Source organism: Silurus meridionalis, chromosome 6 (genome assembly GCF_014805685.1).
Source record: "Silurus meridionalis isolate SWU-2019-XX chromosome 6, ASM1480568v1, whole genome shotgun sequence".
In the NCBI taxonomy this organism is placed as follows: Eukaryota; Metazoa; Chordata; class Actinopteri; order Siluriformes; family Siluridae; genus Silurus; species Silurus meridionalis.
Genome location: NC_060889.1, coordinates 11,807,507 through 11,826,687, shown reverse-complemented (window position 1 = coordinate 11,826,687; position 19,181 = coordinate 11,807,507). Strand labels below are relative to the sequence as shown.

Here is a 19,181-nt window from a genome sequence, read left to right as displayed (position 1 = left end):
AGGAAACTTTTAGCTACTGGGTTTCCTGAGAGCCGCTTTTCTAAAGAACTTTGATGCCACTTTCTATGCAAGCATGCTTAGCAGGTATTAAAGTTCTGTAACATACATCAGAGGTCCACAATCTGCTTTCACGCAACATTTATTACACTGATATGGCACGCCACAGCACAATCCAAACCTTCTGATCATAGATCCATCCTCCTTCACGATCTCTCTCTCCACTAAATGAGGTAAGAGCACTTTGTCAAAGCCCCCTGCATAACTCAGAGCCTGAACAGTATAGAACAGGTGCCAAAGAAAGCAGTTCAGAGGTTGGGGGAAAAAAGTCCATATTGATAACCTGAGATAAATTTTTTTGTACTTATATTTGGAATTACCCAAATATAATTTTGAAATATATATATATATATATATATATATATATATATATATATATATATATATATATAAAGAATGCAAAGTTCATTGTATTAAATATTTTATATTAAAGATGCATTATTTTTTAATTTCCTGTTTAAAATTTAAGCAAAAGTGCTATTGACCGTTTATAACTGCTATAAACAATTGTGTCTAATTATTGCTATAGAAATAAGTTCAAGTGGAAGTATGTCGGATTTGATCTAAAATATATTCAGATTTCAGTGCACACTGTCATTAAAGCAAAAAAGTGACAAACCAAATACTAAGAAACTCAAAAATCCGTGTTACAGTTTTCTCAGTTGCTTTGGAGCATTTCTCAGATCAGAAATAAAATTCTTAAAACTACTTGTTCAACCTGCACATCATGTAGTCACTAAACAAACTGTGTCTGCTTTGATACATTCATTTAATAATTTGTGTAACAGACAATTGTCTGCTGTTTCCTAATGTACATTATCAGTTGTTTGTCATGTTAATCAAAATATATTATACTTGTTCTCACCCAAATAGTCTTAACCCCCAAAACATCCCACAAACAGTAGTTGAATTAAATTTCTATTAAGATTTTTATTGTAAATATCTTGAATTGATTAATTGTGCAGATTTTGAATGTCACTAATGATGGAGAGTGTAAGGCATCAAAATCAATCAAGGATACCCTATTTCTATAAAATAGGTCAAAGGATCTCAGGAACCTTCAATTGGCAAGCGTATACAGACAGAGCAAAAGACAGAATTACAATTTTACAAAACTGAGATCTGTCCTAAATATTTTGACGATTTTGTTTGTTCACAATGATAAAAAGACTTGTCATTCTGATGGCAATGAGATGTTCATTGACAAAAATATTTACTACTAAGAGATGAACTGGGGATCTTGAGAAACGGGAAAGGCTTTTGCAGGATATCCAAAGTGTAGTGCTGTTTGTACTAATTGTTTTGAGTAATGCACCCCCTGGTTTGCAAATATTAAGGATGATTTGAGAAATGCTCCAAAGCAACTGAGAAACACTAATATTTCAAAGCTTCTACATTGTAATAAAAAGTTTTGTTTTAAAATTTAAGAAAAAAAGAATGCAAAATAGAAACATTTTCACTAGAGTGCTCACTAGACCCTACTGTATATAATAAAATATAAAAATGAGTATAGTTGTAAGCTTTGACAATAATATATATATATATATATATATATATATATATATATATATATATATATATATATACACTGCTGTTCTTGTATTAGAAGGCAATTTTATGGCTGCATTGCTTTTTGAATAGTTTAATCATGAAACCCTCTACAAAGAACTTTTTAAGGGTCACTGGAGAGCAGCTAATGCTGTTCTTAAAAACTTCTGGTACTTCACATTTTATTGTTTTTTTTTTTCTTCTGCTCATTTAAAGGTTAAATGTGTAAAACAGGGTTCTCTATGCTAATTGTTTGGTAAACCGTAATTCAAAGTAAAGAACCTTCAAAGCTTTCTAGCTTTAACTCTATTTTGTTAAAATATTCACATATGATTATGAACATCCAGGTTTCTAATGAAAATAGTACTATGCTAAAATACTAATGATTTAAATGTTAAATATATTTGACATAAGTCAAAAAGCTCAAGCTGTGTTGAATAAACACCACCAGATTCAGCTGTGAACCTTTTCAAAGTCATCTTTTGCCGAAGGGAGGTCTGCTGACAACGAAGGATCACCAATTTGCTTTTCCATCCTCTCCCCCTTCACCACCTTGGTTTTGATGACCTTGCTTACTTTGCGACCTTCAGCAGTATCGCCTTCAAACTCAGAGGTTGTCATCTCACCAACAGGCAACGATTCAGAAAACATCACCTGAGATTCAGCATGTTTTTAGTTCAAATGGCAACCTTTTTTCATCTAAAAGAAAAAATGTTGTCTGAAAACACACATACCTCGGTCTGGTCTCCCGCACTCTTCACCACTGTCCTTTTCACCACTTTGGAAAAACCATCAGCATCATCTACAGTGATAGCTTCTTGCGGAGCTCCCTCCACCATCACTTCCTCTCGCTCCACTCCATCTGCAGATACGTACTTCCGGATAATTTTCCTTGTGACCTGTGGGAACGCAACAGAAGACATAACGGCATCAGCACAGAAGAAAGGAAAGACGGAACAGGAAAAAGAACAGATTGTATTCACTATGGGGTGGTACATATTATATCACCGTACCTTTGTTTCGGAAGTAAAATGATACAAAAAGCATGTTTAATTAAACACAGTCACAGTGTGTTCACTGTAGTGATTATACCGTATCACTGTACTTCACTTTATTAAACTACTGTCCTGTAAACGAGAGCTTTTTGATAGGACTCAAACATGGTTAAAAGTCTAAAGTTACAGTCACACAAACGATGGCTCACAGCAATATACAAATGGAGACCATACATCTTGAATGAGAACTGGTTGACTGGCACCACTGGCTAGATGAGTGCATGGCCAGTGACATAACAACGATTTCTCCTAAAAATATAGTAGTAGAGTGAATATGATGTCCCTTCTGATTTGTTGTCAAAAGAAAAATGCTTGTTGTACCATCCACTGATAAAGGTTACTATGACAATCAGTCAGTGTTCCAATTCATCCCATATGTGTTCAGTAGGGTTGCAAAGACGTCCTATACAATTGAGCTGCCTCCAGCTTTGTGGTAACAGTTTGGAGAAGAACCACATATGGCAGGAAAGGTACGCTGTCCAAATACTTTTTTATAGTGTACATTAACAATTTAACTCCAAATAGGGATTATGAATGTACCTTTTTGATGACTATGTTTCCATGCTCATCTGTGTATTGCTCTTCTGTCACACTGGGTGGAGAAATTTCAGGCAAATCATCTCCCTAAAAAGCAAAAACATAAATTGAAATGGCACTATACAGAACAGTCTGTGTGTATTTGAAATTAGCATATATGTTTAAAACCCTAGACTGCATGAGCTATTAAAATCATTAAATATTATTTTGACACCTGGTAGGAGAAACCTACCAGTTTCTCTAATATATTCTCTCTGCATCAACATCAGCTTAGTCTCCCTTTAGTGAACAGTTTATAATCTTAAAGATGAAACTATAATAAATAAATAAATATCAGATGTGTTCCCTATTGAGTCTAGTTCTAATCTCTGGACTAATTTATAATGATAACATGTATAGCAGCGATCTATTTATAGGTGAAGCGGAAGATTTTTATTGAGGTGGTAGATCAGTGGTTAAGGCTCTAGATTACTGATTGGAAGGTTGGGATTCAAACCCTGGTATTAACAAGCTGCCACGCTTGGGCCCCTGAACAAGGCTCTTAACGCTCTGTGCTTCAGGGATGCTGTATCATAGCTGACTCTGTGCTCTGACCCCAGCTGCTAACATTGCTGGGATATGCAAAGAAAGAATTTCACTGTGCTGTAAATGACTGTATGTGTGATGTGACCAGTGTAAAGCATCTGTCTTTCTTTTTTTCTTTAATTTTGTAAAACTTCATTGGGACAATGTACATTTAGTTAAAAGTCCTAAACAAATACCTTGACCTTAATTGTATACCTTATCTTAATGTAAATCATAAGCAATTTATTGCAAGAACACCACTGTACCAATTATACTGTAACAACATTTATTTTCTTATGTGTTAAGCACACCAAAAACCAAGTGACGATATATTACTGTATGCATGTCTAAGTAGAACAAAAAACAGAATGGAAATTGTGGAATAAAAGTGTAAATCATGTGTTATTCCTAAACAAGCCAAAATTGTATATAAAATCTGCCCATTCTCTGTAACAAATGATAATTATAACTTACATGCGATATTATATATTTTGGTACACCTAAACAAATACCTGGATTATAACTCTGCGTCGTACCACTCGGGTGGTCAACACCTCTTCCTCTGAGCTATCAGACAGCAAACCTAGCTCTTCAGCTATTTCCTATGAGCCCAACACGTGTAATTGTTATGAGGAGAAAAAAACAGTGTATTCTTAAATACTTGCATTATACACACACCAAGCCAGTGCACTACACAGCTACTATTTTAGCTCTTGCTTGCATTTCCTGTTAGCTGGTTGCTCTCACTAAGCCTCATTTTTCAAGTTGTTTACATGCATATTCGTTGTAAATCATTTGTATGAATTTCACAAGATGTATTTATATCAACATACTACAAGGGTTACTATTCATAAACATTCTGGACATTTTTTAAAATCATTTTTATCCTACTCACGACTGATTTATTGCAATCGACCGATATCATTTAACTTATGATTTATAGTTCATTATTTCAATACTAGTGTGTGTGTGTGTGTGTGTGTGTGTGTGTGTGTGTGTGTGTGTGTGTGTGTGTGTGTGTATATATATATATATATATATATATATATATATATATATATATATATACACATTTATATGGAATCAACTAAAGAAATATTAAATATCAATGTAAGAACAATAAAGGAAGCAAGTCAAATTAAAATCAGAAATTTTAAAAAATGAGGCCCATTATGAGTAGTTCATCTCTTTAACAGCTTTATTTACACCAAATGAATTAATATAACTAATTTGCACACCTCACCCCATGACATGCTATCCAGAAAATGATTCAAATAAATAAATAAATTCCGTGCTCTTGTGAAAATATATTTTATGCTTGTGTGCCTGCACTATTGAGGGGAGAGAGAGAGAGAGAGAGAGAGAGAGAGAGAGAGCTTTCCTTGATATAGTTTTATTTTTATTTTGATATTTGATTATTGTCAACCAGCAGTTACTCAGTGGAAAACTTTATTCTCTTAGCAGGAAAATTGTTTTAGGCTGAAAAACAAAGTCACTGTGAACACATTGCCAGTGCAGCATCCTGGGATTTGAGTTTGAGTTGGGTTGAGCAACGTTTTTTTAATTTAGTGTGCCATTTCTCTGATTAGCTGTTATCTGTCAACCTCAGCCCTGTCCCCTCTCTGACTCACAAGAAGAAGTACTTTGGATGATTTAATATTTAATAAATCATGGCTTTTTACTTTATCTCTACTAAGCAAGTACTGGGTGTGTTATCCATCAATGTTTCACCACTCAGATGTCAAACTTGTGCCTGTTAATACAAATATTAATAATCCCATCAAATTTTGCAGGTAAGTAAATTAGATTCAGTCATGTGGCAGCCATTCTTAAACTGTTCATGCTTTAGATTCACACATGACAGTCTTACCCTTCCTAGAGAATCATCATCTTCATCATACTGGCCTCCTTGCCTTGGAGGAAGCTCTTCAGCATAGGACTGCTCATCTGCATACCCAAAAGGATATGCAATCGCTTCATCATGCTCGCCTAGACATTCATCCTCTGGTTCAAGAACAATTGGTAAATCTAATTCCTCACTACCCCAGGACACTGGGCATGGGCTATCGTGACTGTCCAAATCAGACATTGTTGTTATTGTGGGCATGGCCGACAAATAGTCATAGGCTGGGGAGGTTGGTAAAGATGGGGATTCTTCAACATGGTAAACAATCTCAGAATCGAAAAGTTGATCGGACCTCACTTCTGGTTCAGACACATATGAAAATGTTTGCTGACAATCAAAGAACTCAGCATCCGACTCAAAACTATCAGCTTGGACAGGCCTTGGCCTGGCTTTCAGATCAAAATTCATCAACGTCTCATCTGTAGATTGAGATATCTCAGATATAGTAGGAGCAAAAGAGGTTTCCATGGAACATGTTTCACTGAAGACTAACTCTGGGTCATCAGCACTGAGTGCAGACACTGTTTTCTCAAATTCAGAAATTACAGGATGAAAAGTCTGAAGCTTCTCAATAGATAATGGTGAATTAGTAAGTAGCTCTTGTTTAGAGCATAATTCACTAGACACAGATGTCAGAGAACCCTGATCATTGTGTAACATTTGACTACCTAAAAGTGCTGTTCTCACAGAACTTGAGCTCACATCTCTGCAATCAAAGGAGGGAGAACTTGAAATGGATAAATTAGGAGTCACTGTCCTGTGAGATTTTTGGAGATTGAAATGGAATGGAGTTCCATGTATTTGACATAATCCAGATGTTTCCTTTGGCTGCTCAGGTGACTGATTAAGATGTATCATGGAACATACATTTTCCAGATCAGTGCTAACAAATGTTGTTCCCTCAGGTTGTGACGTTGCGCCACTTATGCCTGGTTGTATTTGACCTTTCTGGGTTATTGTAGATGGAAATGCTTTTTGTTCTAAAATGGTCACATTGGAACTTTGGTTTTGGATTTTTGAGGAGGTGACGTCTTCCTTACTGACAGTGCTATTTTTATTTTTAATTTCTATATTATGCTTTTCCGACTGAATATCCTTTTTGGAAACGCTATCCTGCAAAGCCTGAAAGGTAGGATGAGCATAAAATCAGATATATAATTTGCTACATTGTGTGCAAATCATGCAGACATATGCACTCTCACAATAATTGCTCAGAATCACATGACCTGTTTAACAGTTGAGAAATGCTTCAGAATTAACCATGCAGATCTTAGCTATAAAATCTCTTAGGACATGTTAGGTGGCATTCACAGATTTAGCATACTGGGTAAATCTGTTAGTGGATCGAGAAGAATCCAAAAGATCTTTCAGTCATGACAAACATTACAGGATTTCTTCAAGGTGTCACACACTGCAACTAAACCGTGAGGCATGCTATGCTGCTTACCCTTGTTTTGAATTCCTGCTGGCCTATTTCAGAGGCACAGCGGTCAGATCTTTCTTCAAGACACTGCTTGTGCTGAAGCTCCAATTCCTGTTCAACTATTGCAATTCTCAGATGATCTTCTTGGGGGCTCAAAATAAATTTACCATCTTCATCCCCTGAAGACATTTTCTTTACATGGTTCAACGCTGGAGGTGGTGACTTTTGGTTACACTGAACTTTTCATTTCGTTCAGGTTCTAAGACAAATTCATGCCTGCATGGTGGTGTTTGGCTCTGTGCAGATGTTGCCAAGTTTATTTCAGGAATTATTTCAATTTCTGTCCTGCCCTGTTTATCTGTTATAACAGGAAGTAATGCTATATCACTTGTCCGGTGAGATTTGTTGTCTGGCATGAAGTCTTTGTACTGTGCTTGAGATGATACTGACTCAGGGGATTCTGGGCGGCAATCAAAATCAAATATGAAAGAGTCTGGTGTAATAGATACAGTGGGTTCAATTTCTCTCACTGTTTCAGGAGATGGACATCTGTATGTCAAATCAAAGGAAAAAGTAGGCGACGAGAATGGTCTTGAATTGCATTCTGAATATTCATAACAAGGCGAAACAGGCCTTTGAGTAGTCTCAGGGCAAAGTGTGGTATATTCTGACGACATCCAATTTCTCTCACATTTTTGTATATCAGACATTACTGGTAATGTCACAGACAGTTGCCTAAACTGAAGATTATATTCATATGGAACTGGTGAAGCGGCTAGAAATTCAGGTATAGGAGAGTCTGGTGTAAGTCTTTGAAATTCATTGACAGATGACACAGACTCTGGAGAAGGGGGTCGACTGTCATACTGAAAAGTCATTGTATAAGGTAATAAGATCATATGTTCAGGTATGGGAGAATCAGGTGGGAGAGGTGTGAAATTATTTACAGACCTAATGGACTCTGGTGATGAAGCTCTAAGATCGTCTGAAATCTCCAGATATTCATGCCCTTCAGGTGTATGCAAAGATTTAGCATAAGCAGAGTCTCTTTGAGGAGATTCAAACGATTCCATGTTATATTTCCTTGACAGCGTTGTTGAGGATGCTGTTTGATTTTCAGAAAGAGGTATTGTCCAAATCTTGTGAGTAAGAGTTGGTGTAATATAACCGCCTTGGTCAGTGATACCTTCAGATTTATCTAGTTTAGAAGCCTGAACAATTTCTATTCTACAGCCAGTATATTCAAACATACCTGTTTTGGGGCAGAATGTTTCACCCCTGTAATGTGGGTCATATATGTGAGATATAAAGTTCAATGGAATAGTTTTGTATACAAGTTTGTATTCTGGTACCATTTTAATAGTCTCTTGAAGTTGGGGGTATGATGTAGCTCCAGATGAATCAACTGACTCTCTTCTTTGTTCAGCAGTAAATCGATCTACTTCAAACCCTTTACAGTGTATCGTTTCTGAATATAATGATTCAGGTGAATGAGATTTATATACACATAGTGGCCAAGTACTTTCAACAAATGTCTGAAATTCTGGAATAGGTGAGTCAGGTGACAGTGGTCTAGTTTCTTCTGCTGATACTACTGAATCAGGTGAAGCTGGTCTATGATCTGGAGGCACAGCAGTGAAAACATTAAAGTCATAATCAATATCTGAAGCCAGAGATTCAGGAGAGGATAATCTATTTCCTGTTAAAGACACAAGCTCAACCAACATTGCTGAGTAGTGTGGAAATGGTGAATCTGGAGACAATGGTCTGTGTGCAGTTAATAAATCTGGCGAAGATGATGCTGAGATCAACGGGGACATAGCAACGAATTCATTTATAATTGAATAAGAACAAAATGATTCATGTTCTACTGAACTGGAACATACTGATTCAGGTGAACTTGATCTATATCTAGAAACTGGCAAAGTACTCTCAAAGAGGGATGAACTAAATGCTTGGATAGGTGAGTCCGGTGGTAAACGTGTCTCCTCATCAATTGATGCCATCGAGCCAGGAGAGGAAGGTCTATGATCAGAATCCGCAATGCTGACAACACTAACATCACAATCTTCATCTGAAGCCATAGACTTAACAGAGGATGAGCTATGTCCTGTTATTAAATCAACCAACACTGTTGAATACTGTGGTATTGGTGAATCTGGAGGCAATGTTCTACATGAGCTTACAGAATCTGGTGAAATTCCTCTAAATTCTGATGCCATGTTTATAGATTCCAGTGACATCGGCCTGTACTCTGGGACGGAGTCTGGGCTAAAGGGTCTAGCATCAAATTCTGATTGAAATGAGTCAGGTGACTCAGGCCTTTGCTCGACAATTAACAAGTCTCCAGAAACTGAGTCATGATCTATAAAACTGAAACATGCTGATTCAGGAGAACATGATCTATTCCAAGAAACTGGCAAATTATGCTCATAAAAAAATGGTCTGAACTGCCATATTGGTGAGTCAGGTGATAACGGTCTATTCTCATCGGTTGATTTCACTGAATCAGTCGATGATGCCCTAGAAACTGCCAGAGTAACAACATTTAACTCATAATCATCCTCACTATTATCATTACTTTTATCTGAGGCAACAGATTTAAGAGAGGGCAATCTATGTCCTATTACTGGCATTAGCTCACAGAACAGTCCTGAGAACTGAGGTATTGGTGAATCTGGTAACAGTGGGCTGCCTGCACTGAATGAATCGGCTGAAGATCCTCTATTCTCTGATGCTGAGTGCATAATCTGTTGTGACATAGCAAATATGTCATGTTCTACTGAATTGGAACATACTGATTCAGGTGAACATAATCTATATCCAGAAACTGGCAAAGTACTCTCAAAGAAGGATGATCTAAACGCTTGGATAGGTGAGTCAGGTGGTAAACGTGTCTTCTCATCAAGTGATGCCATTGAGCCAGGAGATGAACGTCTATCATCAGAATCTGCAGCAGTTAGAACAGTAAACTCATAATCTTCATCTGAACCCACAGACTGAGGACAGGGTGATGTATATCCTGATACTGTCAGTAAATTAACCAACTTTGTTGAGAACTGTGGTATTGGTGAATCTGGAGACAGCGGTCTAGATAAGCTAACTGAATCTGGTAAAGATCCTCTAATATCTGAGACTAAGCTCTTAGCTTTGGGTGACATTGGCCAGTACTCTGGAATAGAGTCAGAGGTAAAAGGTCTAGCTTCAAATTCTGATTGAAGTGTGTCAGGTGACTCTGGCCTTTGCTCAACAGTACACAAGTCTCCAGGAAAGAGTTCATATAGTATAGAATTAGAACAAATTGACTCAGGTGAACATGATCTATATCCAGTAACTGACAAAGCACTCTCAGGGAAAAATGGGCCGAATGCTTGGATAGGTGAGTCAGGTGATAATCGTGTGTTCTTATCTATTGATGCAACTGAGTCAGGTGATAAAGGCCTATGATCAGAATCTGCAGTACTGGCAATGTTAACATCACAATATTCATCTGAAGCCATAGATTCAGGAGAGGATGATCTATGTCCTGTTACTAAGACTAAATCAACCAACATTGTTGAGTACTGTGGAACTGGTGAATCTGGGGGCAATGCTCTACATGAGCTAACTGAATCTGGTGAGGATCCTCTAAATGCTGATGCTATGTTTATAGATTCAAGTGGCATAGGCCTGTACTCTGTGATTGAGTCAGGGCTAAGGGGTCTAGCATCAAATTCTGATTGAAATGAATCAGGTGACTCTCGCCTTTGCTCAACAACAAATATGTCCTCAAAAAATGATTCATGTTGTATTGGATTGGAACATAGTGATTCAGATGAACATGATCTATACCCAGAAACCTGCACACTTCCCTCAGAAAAAAAGGTTCTGAACTGCTGTATAGGTGAGTCAGGTGATAATCGTCTGTTCTCGTCTGCCAATTTCATGGAATCAGGTGAGGATGCACTAGAAACTGTGAGAGTAGTAACATTTAACTCATAGTCATCATCTTTCTCAAAACTTTTATCTGAAGCAATAGATCCAGGAGAAGACAATCTATGTCCTATAACTGGCATTAACTCACAGAACAATCCTGAGAACTGGGGTACAGGTGACTCTGGAGACAGTGGGCTATATGAGCTATATGAATCTGGTGAAACTCCTCTAACATCTGATGCTAAATGAATAGATTCAGGTGCCATAGGCCTGTACTCTGGGATAGAGTCAGGGCTGAGAGGTCTATCTTCAAATCCTGATTGAATAGAGTTTGGTGAGTCTGGCCTTTGCTTTACCTCAAAGAGGTCTTCAGAAAATGATTCATTTTTTAATGAATTGGAATATATTAATTCAGGTGAACATGATCTATATCCAGAAACTGGCAAAGTACTTTCAAAGAAGGATGATCTAAATGCTTGGATAGGTGAGTCAGGTGGTAAACATGTCTTCTCATCAAGTGATACCATTGAGCCAGGAGATGAAGGTCTGTCATCAAAATCTGCAGCAGTTAGAACAGTAAACTCATAATCTTCATCTGAACCCACAGACTGAGGGGAGGGTGATGTATATCCTGATACTGTCAGTAAATCAACCAACTTTGTTGAGAACTGTGGTATTGGTGAATCTGGAGGCAGTGGTGTAGATGGACTAACTGAATCTGGTGAAGATCCTCTAATATCTGAGATTAAGCTCATAGATGTGGGTGACATTGGCCTGTACTCTAAAATAGAGTCAGGGCTAAGGGGTCTAGCTTCAAATTTTGATTGAAGTGTGTCAGGTGACTCTGGCCTTTGCTCAACAATAAACAAGTCTCCAGGAAATGATTCATGTTTTATTAATTTAGAATATATTAATTCAGTTGAACAAGATCTACTTCTAAAAGCTGGAGGTGTAAACCATGATCCAAAATCTGGTACAGGGGAATCTGGTGGTAGGCACTCTTTCACAACTAATGATGGTAATGATTCAGGTGAGGACCTACAATCAGAAGTCATGAAATTAAAACAATTTAGCTCAGAATCTGGACTCGATGCCAAAGACTCAAGTGAAGAAGAAGATCTACATCCTGTTACTGGAACTGGTTCAAGGAACGGTGCTGAGTACTGGGGTATCGGTGAATCTGGAGATAGTGATCTACATGCACTAATTGAATCTGTTGAAGATCCTCTAATATCTGATTGTAGGTTAATTGACTCAGGTGACAAATGTCTGTATTCAGGTATAGAGTCTGATGAGACTGGCCTATCAACAGTGTCTGACACCAATGAGTCAGGTGATACTGGCCTCAGATCAACTGAGAAAAAGTCTCCAGGAAACAGTTCATATAGTATAGAATTAGAACAAATTGTCTCAGGTGAACATGATCTATATCAGTAACTGACAAAGCACTCTCAGCGAAAAATGGGCCAAATGCTTGGATAGGTGAGTCAGGTGATAATCGTGTGTTCTTATCTATTGATGCAACTGAGTCAGGTGATAAAGGCCTATGATCAGAATCTGCAGTACTGGCAATGTTAACATCACAATCTTCATCTGAAGCCATAGACTCAGGAGAGGATGATCTATGTCCTGTTACTAAGACTAAATCAACCAACATTGTTGAGTACTGTGGAACTGGTGAATCTGGGGGCAATGCTCTACATGAGCTAACTGAATCTGGTGAGGATCCTCTAAATGCTGATGCTATGTTTATAGATTCAAGTGGCATAGGCCTGTACTCTGTGATTGAGTCAGGGCTAAGGGGTCTAGCATCAAATTCTGATTGAAATGAATCAGGTGACTCTCGCCTTTGCTCAACAACAAATATGTCCTCAAAAAATGATTCATGTTGTATTGGATTGGAACATAGTGATTCAGATGAACATGATCTATACCCAGAAACCTGCACACTTCCCTCAGAAAAAAAGGTTCTGAACTGCTGTATAGGTGAGTCAGGTGATAATGGTCTGTTGGAATCAGGTGAGGATGCACTAGAAACTGTGAGAGTAGCAACATTTAACTCATAATCATCATCTTTCTCAAAACTTTTATCTGAAGCAATAGATCCAGGAGAAGACAATCTATGTCCTATAACTGGCATTAACTCGCAGAACAATCCTGAGAACTGGGGTACAGGTGACTCTGGAGACAGTGGTCTATATGAGCTATATGAATCTGGTGAAACTCCTCTAACATCTGAGGCTAAAAGAATAGATTCAGGTGACATAGGCCTGTACTCTGGGATAGAGTCAGGGCTGAGAGGTCTATCTTCAAATCCTGATTGAATAGAGTTAGGTGAGTCCGGCCTTTGCTTTACCTCAAAGAGGTCTTCAGAAAATGATTCATTTTTTAATGAATTGGAATATATTGATTCAGGTGAACATGATCTATACCTAAAAGTTGGCATTGTACACTCAGGAAACAAGGATCTAAAATCTGGTGTAGGTGAATCTGGGGGTAAGTATTCGTCATCAACTAATGATGTTAAAGACTGAGGTGTGGTCCTGCACTCAGAATCTATAGAACTCCATATATTTATTTCACAATCTGATTCTGATGCTAATGATTCAAGTGAGGATGATCTACATTCAGTCACTGGAACTAAATCATAGAACATTGTTAAATACTGGGGTACTGGTGAATCTGGAAGCAGTGGTGTACATGCACCAAATGAATCTGGTGAACATCCTCTAATGTCTAAATCTAAGATCTTAGATCCAGGTGAAGCAGGTCTGTACTCTGGTATGGAGTCAGGGCTAAGGGGTCTATATTCAAATTCCGATTGAAGTGAGTCAGATAATTCTAGCCTTTGCCTGACATTAAACAATTCTCCAGCAAACGATTTATTTTCTATTGACTTAGAACATATAGATTTGAATGACAATGATTTGTATTCATGAGCTAGCAAACTGCCCTCAGGAGAAAATGGTCTTAACTGCTGTATGGGTGAATCAGAGGATAATGGTCTATTATTATCAGTTTCTACACTGTATTCAAAAACAGTGGTATTATGGCAGAATGTGTCACATTTGTACTGGGGATCATGTACTTTACTTATAAGATTACGAGCTTTTCTTGTACTTGCTGCAACATCCCTTAGCTTGGTCAAGAAACCTTCCTCCATGACACTAGGATTAGCTTTCGACAACCCAATTGCTCCTGGTTCATTGGAGTCACATGGATCTGTAGTTAAGGTTTGAGTATCTGCTCCTTTTAGTGCTATACTTAATTTACCATCTTTGGGACTGCAAATTCTATGTGTCAAAGTAGATTCAATCTGTTCAGGTATCTGGACATTCTGTTCAGTTATCTGGACTTTTTCTCGTGCTGCATTCGCTAACTTTTTTATCTTACGACTTGTTTTAGCAGGTTTATTCACGGATAAATTTAAATGCAGGGGTTTTGCGATGTTTTCATACGTTAACTCCTTTTCCGATTCCATGTTTGCTGTGTGTTTGCTTAAAAGTTTGGTCGAATCAGCAGGTAACAGGCCCTTTAAGGCATGTTTACCTAAGCTGCCATTAATTTCCAAATTCTCATAGGATGGCTGCCTGAAACAATGGCTTTGTAATGGCTTAGGTTCAACTTCAGATGTAAAAATATCTGACGATTCTTTCTGTAATGAAGATATTTTGTATTCATGCAATAAAACATCACAATCAATCCCTTTCTTTTTATATTCGGGTAATAGTGAGTCTGGTGAAAATGGTCCATTGATATTTAACGACGATACTGGGTCTGGTGAAGATGCCCGATTCTCAAACAGTAAACTCGTGGGTGAGACCGGTTTGTGCTCTTTGTCTGAACTCACTGACTCAATGGACTCAAGTGATTCAGAATGAAATCCTAAAGATGTGTACAATTCACAAAGTGGTACTGAAAATATTGGGATTGGGGAATCGGGTGAAAGAGGTGTGCATTCATTTACAGATGAAAATGAATCAGGCGACAAAGGTCGTAATTCCTCTAAAAATACTATGGGTGAACTGAGCTCATATTCATTGTCTGAAAGATCAGAATTTGTTGATAAAGATTCTGGAAAAGGCAAAATTTCACACACATTTTGAACAAAACTAGGTAAAGGTGAATCAGAGGAAAGGCATTTAAATTCATTGACCAATGCCACTGATTCAGGAGATGATGGTCGACCATCAAACAACCATTCTGATGACAATTCATACCCTAAATCTGAAATCTCAGATTGAGAGGATAATGCTGATATAGATCTCTTCACCTGTGTAAAATAATCAGATAGTTCTGGTGTAAAACTGGGTATAGGTGAATCACAAGAAAGTGACCTATACTCATTCACTGATGTCGTAGAGCCAGGACTACATGCTCTTCCACAAAGATATCAGCAGAACAAGGGTTATGTTCAGAATCTAGGAAAATCTCAGGGGACAATTCTCTGTTTAAACTTTCAGTGGTACAGGACCCAGGAGAAAAAGATCCATTTGATTCAGATGTAAATGACCTACATTCATCCCATGATCCTGGTGAAATTGGTCTGTCTATTTCATCAGGAACCATTAAAAGGGATCTTGGAGAAAGGTATGTTCTCGGCATGTCCATATGCATAGTGATTTCTGATGCTGCATATTTGTAAACTGGTGGCACAGGTGAAAGTGGTCTAAAATCAGGTACAGGAGAATCAAAAGAGATTAGTCTCATTGATGCTACAGATTCAGGTGAACGTGCTATTAATTCATCCATCAGCATACATGAATCTAGTGAGTCTGATCTGTACTGAACTGGAATTGGTGAATCTGGTGGTAGTGAAATAGTAGACTCAGGTGATAAGGATCTATATTCATGCAAATATATTTCCATGTCAACTTTATATTCAGATACAGAAACTGGTGATGAAGATCTACACTCAGTAGAGGGCACTAAATAATCTTGCATAATAGGACTATAGTCTGAAACTGTTTTAGCGTTTACACTGGAATACTGAGTTTCGTCCTGGGAATTTATTTCTCTGAGCTTAGATTCGGGTGTATCTAGAGATTCTGTCTCATCAATGATAGGCTTTGATAAAGAATTTTTCAACCCTGTGGCGGAGTCTTGTGACAACTGAGTAAGTGCAGGGTCAATATTACTTCCAACAAATTCACCCTCATGCCAAGGCAAAGGTTCTATCCTAACATTTCGCAGTTGCTCCCTGGTGGAAATATTTGTGTTGGTTGTTTCTGAAGATGCAGAATCAACTTTTTCAAGAGTTAATGCACCTGCCGCATCCACTTCGGTCTCAGTGAAGCCCTCATGTTCAGGCGATTCAAAACTCTTTGCAACTATGTTAATATCTTTGCCAAAATTATTTGCCAAAACATAATCTTCACCAAAAAGCACGCTGTAGAATTTATCAGAAATCTCCTCAACATGGTGCTTCATGTACTCATCACTTGGCCTTTGGTTACTTGACAGTTCACTAACAGATTTGGCCTCTTCTGGGTTAGGCATTTCCAACTCACATTGTAGATTTTCATTTATTGATGAAGGAGAAACATAATCATAATCATAATCCTCAGTTGCTTGTTTGAGCTCCGCAGATAGCTCACTGAAATATGCCTCGCTATCCTCAGACTCCATCAAGGTCTCTTCAAAATCTGTGACTGTTATTTCCTTTGGTTTTCGTTTGTAGTCTCTTGGTAATTCAGTAGGTGTAATGCTTTTGACATTATTTTTATCAATGTGGATGTGCCCAGCTGCTCCTAACTCTTGTAGAACCTCATCATGGGTGGGATTTGACTGTTGTGATGGAATTTTGGATGGTAGTTTGGGAACAGCTCCCTCTTTGTGAACTGGGCCATATTGTTGAGACTGGAGCTTCCATGGGGCAGTTTTGTACAGGGTAAAAAAAGGACTTACTTTTTTGACAGTGCCAGGGAACTGCTGTCTTAGTCCAATCATCTCAACACCAGATAGTGTTGAGCCTGCAGCCACCCTGTAAATAAATTGTTATATTGTTTTTAAATAGTTTTAAAGCTATTGGTTTAATAGATAACTGGGTGAGCTGACAAATGACTCACTCTTCAGCTTTATCTTTGTGCAGCTGCAACTTCTCTTTCTGCGTATCACTTAGTGAAGATGCACTAGAAGAGAGATCTTCAACAGATACTAACGGAGGTTTACTCCCAGACTTTGGCCTTCTTGAAGCAAGCTCGGTTTGACGGATTGGTCTAGGACTTCCGATGTCCTCGTGAAGAGCGGAGAAACCTGGACAGGATTTAACGCTTTGTAATTCTGGCTTTAAAAGCATAAGGCAAGACATTGTGAGCTACAATTTAAGCATGAGGATCTTACCTTGGCGCTACAGTGGCAGTTATATTTACCTAGTCTTATCGCTTCTTCTTTTCAGTTATATTTATTATTTTTCTAATTAGTCAAAATAGACATTATGGTTACCTTCACTGTGGTCTAGTGATATAGACTGCTCCATTTCTGCATAGGTATGTGATGAGTGGTCCTGAGTGGACTGTATGATCTTTGATTCGATGAGATGTACAATGTCCATTCGGTTAATCTTTGTAAGTTTTAAGATCAAAATACTTTCTGCAGAGAGATGGAAAGAATTTAACACATCAGTGTCTTTGATTCGATAAAAAAGTTACTTGATGGTTAAAGAGTTTTCAATACAATAAATGTATCAAACTGACTGTTATTTCTTCTAAGTGATAAACAATCCTACCTGTAGCATTTATCCCCTCTCTGTTTCTCCACTGTCTTATGAGTGCCTGGCTTTGGTCTTGTAATGAGTTTGGATTCTTTACTCGTATCTGATTGACCTGCTCTTCATCAAATTCAAGTTCATGAGCCAGCTCTACATAAAAATTAAACAACACAATGTTTGAAAGAAAAAGCCATTAATGCAAATATAGTAAGAATTTTCAGAAGAGAAATCTCTCAAATGCCAAAGTTCAATTTAAATTGTACATACAGTAAATATTTATAGAACGCTATCATACAGTATATTAAACTAGCATACAGTATATTAGTTATTTATTAAGCCAGCATACATAATAAAATGTCTTTTCAAAATCTTTAGACCATAAATCTTTATGCCAATATATCTGTGATATCACCAAATACTAAGGCTGCTTTTACCTGTCCAGCTGAAACCAAGATGATCAGCCATTACAGCTAATCGTCCTTCCTTCCTGTCAAGCTCATCCTGTGAATCCACTGTAAATGCCATTGTCAAGACACACAAGATGCCATCACCAAAACACATACTAAAGAACTAAAAAAAATGGTCCGTATAATATAGAATAGAAGGGGTAACAAAAACATTCATATCGACCACTAACGTATACAAAAAGTAAATGAAATACAAGTAGGTGACAAATAAAATAGGGAAAAACTACCGGACAAAGTCACTGCGTGCTGTCAGCTATTCTTTGATACATGTGTCTGGATCTATAATGGAGGGATGGAGTGGTTCTTTTCAGAAAGATAATTGGTTTGTTGTTTTAATAATTGGTTAAAAATTTCCCATTTACGTATAATTGGAGCCATTGGCTGCAGAGACCAATATAATGTATAAGGCATAATGTTTACCTCGTGTTATCCAATCCAATTCTTCACTCTAAGGTGACAAGCTGATACAGGCAAAATATTTCCCACAAAATAGTAGATCTTCAGTTTTTCTCCTTTCATTTGTCACCCATCTGTATATAATCACTGGCTTTCTCTTGCCTTTATTATACACTTGTTTTTGATTGTGTTTGAATTATGTTTGAATTCTAACCAAATGTTTAAATATCAGAGATCATTAACTAAATTAGCTGTCATTAGGTAGGATTTCCCCCTGAATGTACGACACATTCTCTGAGAATAATATACAAGTTTTTATTTACTCTGTTCTGTTGCATACAATGAATTCTAATGTTGTGCAATTTTCCAGTAAACTTGAAATTGTAAAGGGGCAAACATCATTCCACAAGTATGTCTACAGATGTATGGCAACCGCCATTTCAGCATGCTCTGAAGATCAACTCTTTTATACAAGTAGTATTTATACAATGAGTTATTACAGTAATTCTAGACAATACTCTAACACATACAAGGAAAGGAGACAGACACAAACACAATTCAAACGCCACAAAAGCACCAGAAAGAGTGGAAGCTTTAGCTACAA

At 37.5% G+C, this 19,181-nt stretch overlaps 1 protein-coding gene across 6 annotated transcripts in view; it reads right to left on the bottom strand.

The window, feature by feature from the left end:
• Positions 1–19,181, bottom strand: part of ank2b (ankyrin 2b, neuronal) — a 96,413-nt gene that overhangs the window by 3,536 nt on the left and 73,696 nt on the right. For 5 of the 6 annotated variants that reach the window (XM_046850871.1, XM_046850874.1, XM_046850872.1 and 2 more), the window contains 10 exons: positions 18,149–18,226; positions 17,733–17,864; positions 17,450–17,596; positions 17,074–17,260; positions 16,913–16,988; positions 4,274–4,363; positions 3,201–3,284; positions 2,340–2,504; positions 2,071–2,259; positions 179–270 (listed from right to left, as the gene is read on the bottom strand). In XM_046850871.1, coding sequence (XP_046706827.1) covers positions 179–270; positions 2,071–2,259; positions 2,340–2,504; positions 3,201–3,284; positions 4,274–4,363; positions 16,913–16,988; positions 17,074–17,260; positions 17,450–17,596; positions 17,733–17,864; positions 18,149–18,226 — 1,240 coding nt within the window. The remainder of the gene's footprint in view (positions 1–178; positions 271–2,070; positions 2,260–2,339; positions 2,505–3,200; positions 3,285–4,273; positions 4,364–16,912; positions 16,989–17,073; positions 17,261–17,449; positions 17,597–17,732; positions 17,865–18,148; positions 18,227–19,181) is intronic. The other variant, XM_046850876.1, reaches the window with a different exon arrangement.